This window comes from Siphateles boraxobius, unplaced genomic scaffold (genome assembly GCF_051911475.1).
Source record: "Siphateles boraxobius isolate OS27281-9 unplaced genomic scaffold, OSU_SipBor_1 55, whole genome shotgun sequence".
Lineage (NCBI taxonomy): Eukaryota > Metazoa > Chordata > Actinopteri > Cypriniformes > Leuciscidae > Siphateles > Siphateles boraxobius.
The window spans coordinates 2,619,767-2,634,160 of record NW_027509181.1 but is presented as its reverse complement, the minus strand read 5'-3'; the positions used below and the strand labels follow the sequence as shown (position 1 = coordinate 2,634,160).

Sequence of the window (14,394 nt, the reverse complement as noted above, 5' to 3'; positions counted from 1 at the left end):
CTTCACAAATCTGCATCTTACCATATTATACTCGAATGTAGTTTGGGGCTCAGGAGTTAGAGCCGGTTCAAACAGAAAGCAAAAACGCTACTTATTTTAACTTGAGCACCGCATTTTTAGAACGCTGTGTCATCCCTGAGGCGCTGCAAAAACACGCGCACAATGGTTAAACATGTCCATCTAGCCCGTTTACATAGTAAAACGATGGAAAGTAGCACATTGGAAGGGAAAAACACGTTCTGTGTGAACAGACCCAAATGCCTATGAATGCTTTAATCAAGACCTCTATATTTAGTTTTTCACCGATGTTTACGTGAACATGCGTTAGTGTTAAATAAGTTCTGAGACATGCTGATCCTTAACCAGCATACTCCCAGAGCTGGTTGGAGCTGCTCTTCAGGAGCAGGAGGCTCTTTCTGAAGAGCAGCTCCAACCAGCTCTGGGAGTATGCTGGTTAAGGATCAGCATGTCTCAGACATCCTCCTTCCCGCGGAAGGGGGCAGGGTGGAGAATACTTTGTTGAGTTTTTTTTTTTCACTCCCAAGAGGGCGTGGTTGACAGTGAAGGACACTATGCCTTGCCACTTTCAGTCCCCTCTTTAATCGCTAGTAGACAGGAGCCTGCCATTCCCTCATGGGAACTGTGGAGCCAGGTTAGTGTTGCATCGCACACTCAGACTCCACTCGGACCCTCAAGAGAGCAGACAGAAAAATGGACCTCAGTTGGAAGAAAACAAAACATTTTCGCATTTCGTGGAAAGACAGCACTATTGCATACAGAAAGGCTTAAAATGGCGGGATCTGCTTATTTTTAGACCCTCTTAGAAGAAAACAAATACAACCCTAGTTATTTATTTGATACAGTGGCTAAATTACCAAGAAACTAAGCTTCAACCCCAGATGTTTCCAAACAGCACAGCAGTAATGACTTTATGAACTTCTTTACTTGCAAGATTGGTAATATTAGACAGAAAATTATAACTATGCAACCGTCTGCTGCAGAATTGCATTAGAGAGTGGATTGTGGTTGTAGTAAGGAAAAATTCCATTCATTCATTGCAATAGGAGAGAAAGAATTGTCTAAAATTGTTAAATCATCTAAATCTTCAACATATGTTAGACCCTATACCGACTAAGCTATTGAAAGAGATGTTTCCAGAGGTCATAGATCCTCTTCTTAATATCATTAATTCATCAACTGTCATGAGGATACTGTCACCGTTATGTTCTGTTAGTTTCTGTTCTCATGGACTTTCAGTTTGTTTTCATTTGTCACGTGTCCTTGTGCAGATTGTGCTGGAACCTGTTGTTTGGAACCTTCTTCTCCTGTCTGTTCACCTGCAAAAACACCCTGTGACCAAAAATGGACTATGCAGTGCAATTCGCTGCTGAACTTTTTGGTTTGCACCAAAAGATTTTGCCATCTTGCACACACCTGCCCTTACGACGACGAGACCCTGAAGTCACTTTTCTGGATCGGGGAAAACTATTATCATCCTGTTGACCTTCCAAACACCAAAGGACTAAACTGGAGAGAGGCCATCTTTGGGTGTTTGGGGAGCGTCACGTCCCAATCCAGAGAACAGCCAGACCCAGAGCAAACTTCTACACCAACGACTACGGAGAAGTCACATGAGCCCTCCACAGATCGAGCGGCACCACCTGCCGCGATGAGTCAGCCAGAGCTCCTTGACAAGAGGGCAGAGCTTACCATTGCCCCGGAAGTGGAGCCCCAGCGTGGATCTGACCAGGGGTGTGAGCCTGTGGCACCAGCGGCCGAGGGAACTGAAGCGGATGACTGGCTGATAGACTTCGATGGGGACTTGTCAACTCCCACCCTTTCCCATCCAGTATCTGAATCATCTTTATTGTCGATAGAGAACTGTGATTCATCTGCCTTTTCATACTTACCACTGTGTAAGGACAACAATATGAACTGGGATTTATCCTTTGTGCTAACCTGTGTGGACATAATTACAGTCATCCTCTCAAGTTTGGTTGCATTAGCACCACCACAAAGCTCATCTAGTCCTCCAGCCCCATCGCTACTGGATGTTTGCAGCACTGTGCCGTCTTTGGGGTCATGGAACCACCAGCAGCACCTGTTTAAGAGGATCCTGCGGCTCTGCCTCCGGTCCCGTCGACTTGTCGACTCCGTATTGGCTCCTCCCAACTTTAAATCGTAAAAACGTTTAAAAAAACATCAACTGCATGTTTAGATAATGTAACTATTTGTTAGCATTATGGCATGATCTAAAATCATTAAAGTAAAGTTATAGATTTATCCTCAGATTTGAAATAAAACAAGGTCAGAACAACCTTAAGCTATACCTGTTATATTTGATCATATGCTCATGAATATTTTGTTGGAACCCAAAACCCAATAAAGTGTAAAACCAGAACTCCAAATTTTCACAGAAGCTTTTTTTCTTTTTTTTTTCAAATGTTGTTTTATATTTTATTATGTGCATTATTCTTAATAATGAAAAAATCTAATATGGATGGGGCGCTGGAAGGCGCAGCGATTGTGGCGTTTTACTTAGGGATCCCAATTTGTTAGTCACTGAAGTAACGTTGAACATGACTGACTGATAGGGAACGTCTAGGTTACCTATTGAGGGAACGGAGGCGTTACTTCCCGTCGCCACAATCCCTGTGTCCATCGCTGAGCGACCGGGCACTGGTTTGGCTTCTCAGCAAAAACTTAATGAGTCAGTCCTGCATGCTTCCTTATACACGTGGCACGGGGACGTGGTTTGCGATGCAAATCTCACTTGCCAATGTCCATCTGTACCACTTGGAGATGATTGGGCTCTCAGGCGAGATCCCAATTCGTCAGTCACTGACATAACATCTTCGTTAGGATAAGAAGGGCCGTGAGAGAATGCCACGAGGCTGGTGGCGTGATTGATAATGAGCCTGCGCGACGCACCGGTCTCGTATCTCTCACGGAAGAGCGAAGGCATAAAAGAAGGAGCGGTGACAGTGAAGGACAAGAGAGGCCAGGCCTGGATTTTACGTTTTGTTTTTGTTTTATTATAAATGGCAGGAGTCATCCGTGAGGGACTGTTGCCTTTACTTTCGTTTTCTATTTGTTTATTTATTTATTAAGTCTTTTGAACGTTTGTCGGTTCCCGCCTCCTTCTTCCCTCAACAATGAACTGTGTTACAATAACCAACAAAGAAAGTATAAACATGATGTCAATAAGAGATTCATTGCACAAATTGCTTGCGTTGTAATTGACAGCTTCAGTGATTATAATGGCAGTGATCTTTGCACGCTTTCTGTATAGCTATACATTTTTCATGATGCTAACTATACATTGCAATGTTTCTGGATTGACAGCCATATTTAAATGTAAGATTGAATCTGATTGACAGTGATATCCACAGCAATGGATGGAACTGATACTGATATATGTCAAATCATCTGTCCATTAAGTTTTGGAGTGTAAATGCAAAATAATAGACCTGACACTTTTTCAATGTAATGTGTAATGTGCTACTTTATTGTTCACTTTTCAAATCAGTCACTCAGTGACTTTTTACATTTAAATCTATAGATTGTTATATATAAAATAGTTCTAAGCACATTTGTTTTATGATCTGTCCTGACTGTGATTATTTGGTAATTCATGAATCAATAGGATGAGTTTATATTACAAACTGTTTATTTGCATTTATTTTGGATTTATTGTCAGTACTTGGCTCGCAGTTAACAGGGGTAGGGTACTTTGTACTGTGTGTGTGGGTGACTGTGTTTGTCCACCACCACTGATGACCATTTTTGACCCAGGAAAATCCCTGTGAATGAAATTAGATGTTTGCTTAAAGAAAGGTTTTGCTCAGGTTTTTTAGATTTAACTTTTTTTTAAATGTTACTTCTAAAAAAAATTTGAACATTGATTAACAGACTTGGAATATAGTGCTGAAGTCACAAGAACTTTTCTTTCTTTCTTTGCATTCGGGCATCTCTTCAGCTTGATTCTTTATTAAGAACGTGCTACTCTAAAACAAAAACATAAAAATAGGGCTCAATGTAGTTGATTAATTGAAAGGAATTTTCCGTATTTTTTTTTTTTTTACAGGTGTCTTACATGTGAATTTTACACTGCATTGTGTTGTGTTTTAGAGTTACCGAATATGTCCGTAAAATTAATGCATAATGTCCAGGTAATGAGCTGCCCAGAGCCGGCCCTCCCTACACGCGAACTAAGCGGCTGCCCCCAAACTATGGTCCGACCATTAGACCCTGATCGTGACCTGTAACTAGGGACGTCGACGCAAAAAATACGAAGCGCAGTGAAATGCAGCGACCTATGTGGCTTTTCCTGATTGGATCGAGGTTGTTCCTTGACTCCATTTTATACAACTCACACGAGCTCTAAGCGCGTGAGAGACTGCTGCAAGTATGCGCTTATAGCTATTAATATCGTGAAAAATACATTGAGGACACTGACAACGTGCTGACAGACAGGATAAGAAAGTAATTTAATAAAGTCTCAACTTTCAAATTTGGTCATTCAAAGAAAATTAAACCATATAAGGCCTACTATTTTGTGGCTCCTTAATGTTTCGTGACAGATTACACTTTTTTTAGTAAGCTAGGCCTATGTGTTTTCAAGGCTTCAAGGTTTTATTGAATGCTACCTCTGACTAAGAATGCATTACTGTGCACTTGTATAGTCTTTTATTTTGGAATTTTAAGAGCAATAAACATATATTGCAATGTTAAGGAAATCATGTTTTTTTTTCATTCAGATATGTAAATCAACATGTATTCATTGCTATTACTCAATTAATGGGGAGATAATCAATAATCGAATCGGACTGAAAAATGAATCGTTAGATTAATTGATGCATCGAAAAAATAATCGCTAGATTAATCGTTTTAAAAATAATAATTTATACCAGCCCTACCTGTAACTCAATGTACATTCGCATCACATGTTAACGCCAGGGACGTGCGGTCAGGGTAGGCAGGGTAGGCAGTGCCTCATCAAAGGTAATGTTGACATTACATTTATTAATTCCAAGAGCTTTATTAATTCACCACATTATTAATTGCATTTATTTTATTCCAAATATTCATTTTTGTAACACAATTTTTTCAGGAATACACATATAATATACTCCTTTTGCCATTGTTTGCTTCTAAAAATCATTGTTTCATGCAGAAAATTCAAGGCCATGGCCATTGAGACAGAGGTTAGCAGTGCCTCTTTGGTCCATCGAACATAGTTTACGTAGATTTGCGCATGCGCAGTCAGTTCTCATGCTGTTTTGAATTATCAACATTGAGGCAGAGACCGAGCTTGCTTCATGTCTCGTGGTCTACTCGCTCTCACTAACTCCGCGCTTCAAGCTACTTTAGCATCTAGCGGCGCCTAGCGTTGGAAGCGTCCTATGAAGAAAAAAGAGCTGTGGTCGCTAACGGGAAACCGTTGTAGACGAAGTCCATGCGTCTATCCCTCTGGACAAGTATGTCAATTACTTTGTTGTAAAAGTCCTCTTTGTTGGGTGTATTTCTCAATTTAATGAGTCTCTCCTTTTCAATGGAAATAAGAGCCAAGGAGGAAAGTCTGTTCTGCTCCATTCACGTCAGAGGCGCCCGCGCCATTGGATGTTCAGTTGCCGCAGCACACCCTATGAGCGAGCCATACGCTCACTGTGCTAACGTTAGCTGTGCAGCTGCAAATGCGTTTTACATATAGGCTTCAGTAAATCGAGGAAAAGGAGTTTCGTCTACAAATAAAAGTAAGCACCCCCTTTAAAACGTAAATTATTCATTTATTTATTATTTTTAAAACCCTTGTATTGGCTTGTGTGTGTTGTCTGATGGTGGGATAGGCCTGCTGTGCGCTGACACAAAAATGTTCTCTCTTCCATACCCCGGTGCGCCGTCACCACTGCCACATTTGTACGTTAGGTCTATCTGTGCGATTATGGTGCATTTCGTAAGGGTTAAAAATGCTGTTTTGTAGTTCTCTTTTTTTTAATCCTGGTGCGCCATCGCCAGACGCTCATTGCGTGTCTGTGTGTGCGCCTCGCGCAGTTTGTAGGAGCGAATAAGCTGTTTTTGTACTTAAAAGCTGTACTGCTGACACAATGTTTTCTGACTGTAGTGTAGCCTATTCAAATCCTGGTGCGCCGTCACCAGAGTGACCAGACCAATAGTGTGTGTGTGGCTGTCTGTGCGCGTTTGCGCATTTTGAAGGAGTGACTAAGCTGCATGTCGGTTTCACTGACAACGCGCCGCCTCCCTCTCTAACCCCTAAAATCCACTGGATCCGTCTACGGCGCGGAACGTCAGCGTCGCGGATGCCGGAGCTAATCGCGGCCATTATAGTCAATGCTCTTAACGCCGGGTTCACACCGGACGCTGAAGCGACGTGGCAGCGGCGCGGAACGGAGGCCGCTTCCTTTCGGCGTTCACACCAGAACCTATTTTTTTCGCGAGCCGCGAGTGATCCGCGTCAATTCCGGAAGGAAGTTACACCAAGAAACACTCGACCATCTGGTCAATTGTCAAAATATAAGCAATTTTCAAATTAAAATACCCTATAATACCCTATAATCAAAAGATATAGGGAAAGGGCTCTCCCCCTGTCTACTCGCACATGGAAACAGGAAAAGGAAAATAGATTTAATAAATTTGAAGAGAGGATATATATTTCAACGGTATATATACACTACTATAACTGTCTACCATATTCTCTCTCTGGCTGCGTGTGTGTCTCGACAACGGATTAATAAAAGAAGTGTACAAACTTCTTGGTTACAGAAACATGATGTATTTATATTATGAGGTTATTTACTTACCCATGATGTAAAAAAATAGCTCTGAATAAACAACAACTGAGCAGAAGCGCTTGTCGACCTCCGCGAAGAATACGCGTCTGGTGTGAACAGGCAGGCGCTGGACCGCGCGTGATTTTCCGTTCCGCGTCGCTTCAGCGCCCGGTGTGAACCCGGCGTAAGTCCACCAGCTGCGGACGCAGCGCGTCTCAGAAGCATCCCCGAAGCGTCTCTCCGCTCCACTCCGCAGAGAATAGGTAGAAGGTCTATTTTCGCCGCTTGCCGCGTCAAGCAGCACAGAGTCACCGCTGCTGAAACGCGTCTGAGACGCTTCCAGTGGACTTTGACGCCGAGCTAGGACGCATCAAAAACGTGGCGCTGACGTTCCGCGCCGTAGATGGATCCAGTGGATTTTAGGGGTTACTGTGTCCCGCACAAAACATTTGTTTGTTGTATAAGTCATAAGATAGATGTGTCCATTAATTTGATTATTAGATTTGATTGTGCATTAGCCTCACATATGACTGACTTTGCTGTATGCAGGCAGCGATGTGATGATGCCTGAAATGAACTTGGGTTGCTACATTAACTGAATGAATATACGAACATATATGCCACATTGATAGGTCACAGCCTACCCGTGAAAAGATTTCACCGCAGGTTACTGGTTAACGCAGTGGTAGAGTTACTCCCAGGACACTGCACTTATTCTCAATAACAGCATTTTTTTTTTCTGTGGACGTACTCACTGAGCGCGCATACACTAAAAACCTGTCAAACAGCAGTGGGTAACCAAACAGTTCCAGGTCCCCATTGACTTCCATATTGGAAAACATTGAAAAAGGTCAATGGGGTCTATCAACTGTTTGGTTACACACATTCTTCAAAATATCCTATTTTGTGTTCAGCAGAAGAAAGAAATTGATACATGGAGAATGAGTAAATGGCAATTTTCAAATGGTAATACATTTATTATTGTTATCTTGTTACAGGTCCATCTGACATTTTATGTCTTGAGTATTTAATTTAATATTGTCCGTTTTGTAATTAAATTATTTTTTTTATATATATAAGAAGATACTGTTTATCTAAAGTTATTTAGTTAATTGTTCTGCGATTGTTTTTTATACCAAAAGCATGTTTGCTGGTTTATTTACACCACATTGAGTATACCATTTAGTACTGTAAGACTTTGAATATTAAAGTGCAGAATAAGACCTGGCCACTCTTGCTACCGTTACAATTTGAAATCGTAAGGGTAAAAAACATGCCAGGCACACATTGATGTTAGCAACACAGCTACAACTAATAAAATTGATAATGGGAGTGTTTTATAGTCTGCGAATAATCAAGCATTGACAATAGTCAATCATATTGGTGGCACCATGGGCCCCAAAATAAAATTCTGCTTAGCCCCCATAAAGGCTTGGGCCGGCCCTGGAGCTGCCAGTACCTTTTCTGCTGTTTTATTATTATTTCAGCCTCAGAGATGACCGCTTTAACCAAAGCATCTAAAGGCAACACAGGACATTACCCCTGACTGTAAGATCCAGCAGACCTAGTCTCTGGTCATGAGAAATAGAGATATGCCAATTTTCACACATAGTTTGACCCTCTGTAGGAAGAGATTGGCAGAACCTGAATGGAAACTATTTATTCTAATCATTAAACTAATGCCATTACGTTCATCTTGAATGCCATATATAACGTAGTTCACATTAGTTTTTTTCATGAGATGTTATGTCAGGACATAGAATCAGTGGATCTTAGACAGATTCTTTAATTTGCCACAAAAGAAGACAGATATTAATTTATATTAAGGGTGAGTAAATGATGAAACAATTTTAATTTTGGGTGGACTGTTCTTTTAAATCCGTTTCTCAAAATGGTGTCAAGAAAGAGTGCAAAGTACACAGTATAAAGTGTAGTCTGGTCTTACAGTAAGTGGACATTAAAAAGCACAAGACCTTAGGATGATTAGCAAGTTATTTTTTAACAGTTTATTTACCTGCTTTAGGATAAGTGGAGATGAGTAGGTCTGATGGGTCAGGACAGAATTCCCAGATTGATTTCCAGTTGTCTGCAATGGTGCTCATGAGAGGGACACCCTGAACATCTATTAGAGGAAACCGATGAATAGCATCACCTGCCCTCTTAATGGCTTCTTCATAGCTCAGCAGTACCTCTTCCATCACCACAAAAAACGTACTCTGGAATATCCTCTTATGCTTTTAAGTCCTGCTTTCTGAAGTTTTCCTCCCTAATTTACTCTTGTTGAAATCTTTCTTTTGCCTTAAAGTATACTGAGTTATGTCTTCCTGTCTTGTTCCTTTATGCTTTTGAAATGATCCTTGTATTAGTAGCCTTAAATGTACACTTTGATCCCCTCACTGTCTTTGCCTACTCCTAAAGTTAGTTGTTCGCTGACCTCCTCGAAAAGTTATGTTCTGTTAGCTGTTTCTTTCTTAGACTTTTAGCATTCTAATTATGAGTATTCTAATTATGATTTTGATTTTTAGTGTGCTCTCCCTGCCTATTTCCCTTTTCTAACTGTGTCCCTGTATTTCTTTCTACACCTTGGTAGTTACTGCAGTGCCGTAACTGTAATAAATTCCTGAAGCGCAGTGTGCTTATATAACTCTTGGACAGCCAGGGCTGAATTCCAAACTTTCAGCAATGTTATCTTAACTGTTAATCTGAGTTCAAGGGAGTGTCTGACAAATGACACTGTAAATGACCTGTTTACAGACCAGATTTTCTCTTAAAGCACTGAGAATTAGACAAAACTCAGAAAGAAATATCTCAAATGATTTATGTGACCATTTATAAAACTAAATTTTAGTACTGAACCTGAAGCAAACCTAAGCAATTTATATATATATATAATAAAGCATGGTAGTTCAGATAATACATTTTTCTGTCAGTCATTAAGCAAGCAATAAATATTTGTTTGAAATCCATCCATTTTCTACACCTGTTTATATGTATGGCTACGCTGGTGTTTTTATACATCATGGATTTAAATTGTTTTTGCAATATTTCAACATAATTTCCATTTTGCCATTAAAATGATGTTGCTACTTGTTAACTATATTAAATGTTAACTAAACCGAAGAAAGACTAAATATCATATGATAGAGTTTCAACCTCCTGTTTAATATTAACTTGCATGTAAATATCATCTACAAATCAAGAGTGTCAACTTACAAACACTCCCTCATCTGGCTTCGGTAAACTTTGTACTACAGGTTTTAGTTATGAGCAAGGCAGATACTAGCCAAAGCAGGGAATGTCAACAAAGTCAAACTCCCCACACAGTTTAGCCCCACAGAAAACCCACAAGACCAACCACAAACACATACTGTACAAACTTTGTTCTCCTTAATTCATCTCGCTCATTATGTATTAAATAAATAAATAATTTAAAGCTGGAGTAGGGAGTTTTGAGAAAACGTTGACTTAGCCTGAAAATTTGAAGAAGCACAGCTTACAGGTCCAACCCCCTTGCCCTCTGCTGCGCTACAGCCCTCCCTCCACAGCTCCTACCCCACAGCGGAGCCTGCCGTGCGTGAACGCGCAGGCTAGTAAGCAGGGCCACTGATGACGGCGGATTATAAACAGTTATGGAACATTCACTAATAGGGACAAAACATCAACAATATGCTTTACATTGTCTATGGCCTGCCCATACTTTGACTACAAACTTGCTCCTCAAATCATTATGTATTTTGCAATACATGTAACTTTATAACATTGCACTCTTTCTATAAGTTATAAATAGCTTGTAAGATAACGTTAATATAACGGTAACTAACGTTACAGTATATCTGTAATTATTCTAGTGATATGTAATGCTAGATAAGGTTTGCTAGTACATTATTTCAGCAACATGACAAGCCAGTGAATTAGCAGGTTTCAATTGTTACTTACCACAGTGCGTGACATTTTATCTACATGTTATGCTGCTAGAGTTTTGACGCCGAGTCAATGGGCTCTGTCTAATTCTTTCTTTTTCGCTTGTTTATCGTCATTGGTCTTTTTCCTTTTACCTCCTTGTTTTATGAGCAGGTGCCACTCGAGAAATTGGCAGTTTAGGTTGTTTCTCTGCCATTAGCACCAGAAATCTTGAGTTTGAACGACGGTGTGATTGTCACTGCTAAGACATTCCTCCTGGCTCTGATTGGTTGTTTCTGACCGGGAGCGGTGTATTTCTGCAAATGGCAATAGGACCACTGGGAGAAGCCAGAGGAGCTTGATTTTTTCACAGATTATCTGTCTCATATTCTACTGTCAGGATATAATGACAGTTTTAACAAATATTTGTTTACAAAAGTGACCTACTGCAGCTTTAATAAAACCCTAAAAAAATGTGTGGCTTCTAACCTTTCAATATATAGTGTGAATCATCTAGTGCCATATGAACTGAATAATTTGAACATTTCTTTGCCCCTGGTGAGATTGTAAAGGTTTGAAATATTGAGAAGTGCAATGGCTTACACTAATAACTATCTAACATTATTCCAAGCAATTAGTTCCATTTGCAGTGTCCATTGTAAGCTCAGCTACACAGTTAAATAAATCCACTTCAGAAACGTTGTTGAAATAAAAGATGAAAATCTTTTTATTCCTTGGTTTCCGATTTAAAAAAGAAAATGTGAGCTGAATAATACAATTACTTTGATTGCTAATCATACCTGTCAAGTTTTGGATTTGAAAATAAGGGAAATTTTCCAGTGCCCACCGCGAGCAGTCCCACCACCCCAACCAAGCTCCAGTAACGTTATCCCTTACATTTTAAGACAAGTGTTATAGCTTAAATGAAAACACAAAAGGGTATATATGAAGAGCATTTATTTTAAAACTTATTTGTAGGGCTGAAACGATTCCTCGAGTTACTCGATTACAAAAATTCCTCGAGGCAAAAACTCTGCCTCGAAGCCTCGTTAAATTCCTATGACGCGCACTATACGGGGGACTCAGGGTTTTGATTGTTTCACACGGACCGTTTATTCACACGGACCTGTTCAGGAAGCATATATTTTGAATTTAGTTGGTGCGATGGCGGAGAATGAATATGTAAATAAACGGCAGAAATTGTCTAAAGTGTGGGATCATTGCACACTTAATTCACTTAATACACTTAACTCGCTGAAACAAGGTAACGTAGTCTAAGCCTATTGATGTTCGCTGATTTTAATCCCTCGCTGTATTTGTAGCGATGTCGTGATGCGGTTTGACTAGATATGATTTTCAGCTTTGATTACATTTTTAAGTAGTAAACGTAACTATCACGTTCAATTGCAAGAGTATAGCCTAAAAAAAGAACCCCTTCACACACACACACACACACACGCCAGTCAGACCAATTGCAGCAATGCATCACATATGCTTAAACTTTTATGTAGCCATGCAACAATAATTTCAGCATGCATTCACTGTACACACCGGGACGTGATGGAGAAACATATATTGTACTGCAGTCTTTGCGAAACCTTGTTTGTATTTCACGTCTGCCAAATACAGACAACAACAAAAAATTAAAGTCCCCAGGCTGTTGGTTTTTAATAAAGATTCGGAGTACTCATTTTTCAGTTAAAACGCACGGAACAAAAAGTGCGTCAGCTTTTACTGCGTGTTCAACAACAAGTTACGTCACAGCTCTTCTTCAGCGTTAAACTACCAGAATACACAAATATGCTTAGATGCTTAGAGTGGTTATATTATAAAATCTTAAAGGAAAATTCACATATGAGATAGCTTTATAACTTGCATACTATATAGCTTATAGTATATAACTTATAAAAGCTTTAACTGAAATAGACACAAGTTTAATATAACTATTCTGTTAATAAAACACACACAAAAAAAAAAAATCCAATTAATCGATCGATTAAGTGCTAGATTAATCGATTACAAAAAGAATCGATAGCTGCAGCCCTACTTATTTGCATATTTTCTGTTCATTTAACATTGCTTGTCTCTACATTTATATTTTATTTTCATTCCACATATTCTTTTCATTTCATATTGCTTTTCTTTTACAATTTCTTTACATGTCACATAACTTTTCTTTACTCTTTTAGTGAGTTATTGTTCAAATTTGTTGCAGACTATTCATTCTTTAACCTGTTAGGCTGCAACCCCACTTTTGAAAAATCCTCAGAAATGGCATACCCAAACTGAAACAGATAGCCTACAGTTCATAAACACTTTGCACTAAAATCACAAGTATGATCTCATTTGAAAGCTGACACCTGGCAGTTTATTGTAAATGTAGAATTAATTATTGTCATAATGAAAAAATTGTTATTAATAGCTACAAAGTTTTGTAAAGTTATTAGAAATTTATTTTGTATGAAACATCTTCAAAGTTTCTGAGAATACAATAGTGGTCAAATACTGAAACTTGAGTGTTATATATTTTTAATGATGTATAGTTTGTCAAGGTAATAACATTAAATCTGATAGTAATTTTGAACTATTTAAACAAACAAAAAAAAACGCTTCAGTGCTTCGGCGCCCCGGCAACGGTTAACAGGTTTTAAGATGCTAAACTCGCAGTTACAAAACGCGTGACTGTCCCCTACCCTGCTCCTCTTCAGAAAAGTAAATTCGCTGTCCCATTGATCGCGGTATTTACATGAGGGTTTTGGTTTTGTGGCAGGAGTGCCTTCCGTCTCTGTCGTAGCGTCCATCATCGGTCTCCGGTTTTTTTTCTTTTTCCCCCCCGCGTTGTCACTCATCATCTGACCTCACACACTACCTCGCGACAACTGCCACCTACAGTACCCACAGTACCTGTAGTAGGCTACTGCAGGTAGCAGTTATCGCGTGGCTAGTGACCTAGATTGGGAATGTTTTTTGTTTTCTTTTAATCCGCCCGGCCCATTATTATTTTTTAATAGCGCAGGTTAAAATATGGGAGATTTACGGGAAAATACTAATACGGGAGGACGACGTAAAAGAAGGGTTAAATACGGGACTTTCCCGGCCAAAACGGGATACTTGACAGGTATGTTGCTAATAAAATAAAAGATTCTTAATAGAAATGATAGCTATAAGTTAACAGTTAGCAGGTAAGAAAACCGTTCACTTCCACAGCTCTCAATATCTGAGTCACATAATAAGAATCAACGTAATGTAGTCGGAGTTGGCCTGTTCTTAAAGAGGCAGTACACTGTTTTTACCAAATCTATAGGCACGTGAATTATAGTATGCTTTTAACCTTTTAAGTATTATTTAACATTTTTAACCATTACATGAACTTCTAAATGAAATTATTTACCTGTTTAACATTAATTCTTATTCACATTACTATGAATTATACTTTGGCCTCTACAGAGATATTTCTGACTATGAACACATTTACCCTGACATCTGAAATTGATGATGAGGTGCAGGTGTGAGTGAAATGAAGTGCAGCTTGGGACCAGCATGGATGCTGGGAAGTGTAGTGAAGAGGATGGTGACTAGGCTGATCTGTGACCGATATGAGCTGCATTTTATTTATCATTAGCTAATTTCAAGAGTGGGATCAGCACTGGTAAGATAATTTGGTAAGACCTAATTTGCATCACAGTCATTTTAAAATGTGAGG

At 39.4% G+C, this 14,394-nt stretch overlaps 1 protein-coding gene and 1 long non-coding RNA gene across 4 annotated transcripts in view; both read right to left on the bottom strand.

Annotated features, from left to right (window-relative positions):
- The window catches only part of sult1st6 (sulfotransferase family 1, cytosolic sulfotransferase 6), a 38,515-nt gene extending 29,110 nt beyond the window's left edge, over positions 1-9,405 (bottom strand). For 2 of the 3 annotated variants that reach the window (XM_077205849.1, XM_077205851.1), the window contains exon 1: positions 8,806-9,405. In XM_077205849.1, coding sequence (XP_077061964.1) covers positions 8,806-8,989 — 184 coding nt within the window. In that variant the 5' untranslated portion in view covers positions 8,990-9,405. The remainder of the gene's footprint in view (positions 1-8,805) is intronic. The other variant, XM_077205850.1, reaches the window with a different exon arrangement.
- Positions 1-13,985, bottom strand: part of LOC143714639 (uncharacterized) — a 120,530-nt gene extending 106,545 nt beyond the window's left edge. The window contains exon 1 of the long non-coding RNA XR_013195577.1: positions 13,976-13,985. This is a non-coding gene — a long non-coding RNA (uncharacterized LOC143714639). The remainder of the gene's footprint in view (positions 1-13,975) is intronic.
- Between the last annotated feature and the right edge of the window lie 409 nt (positions 13,986-14,394).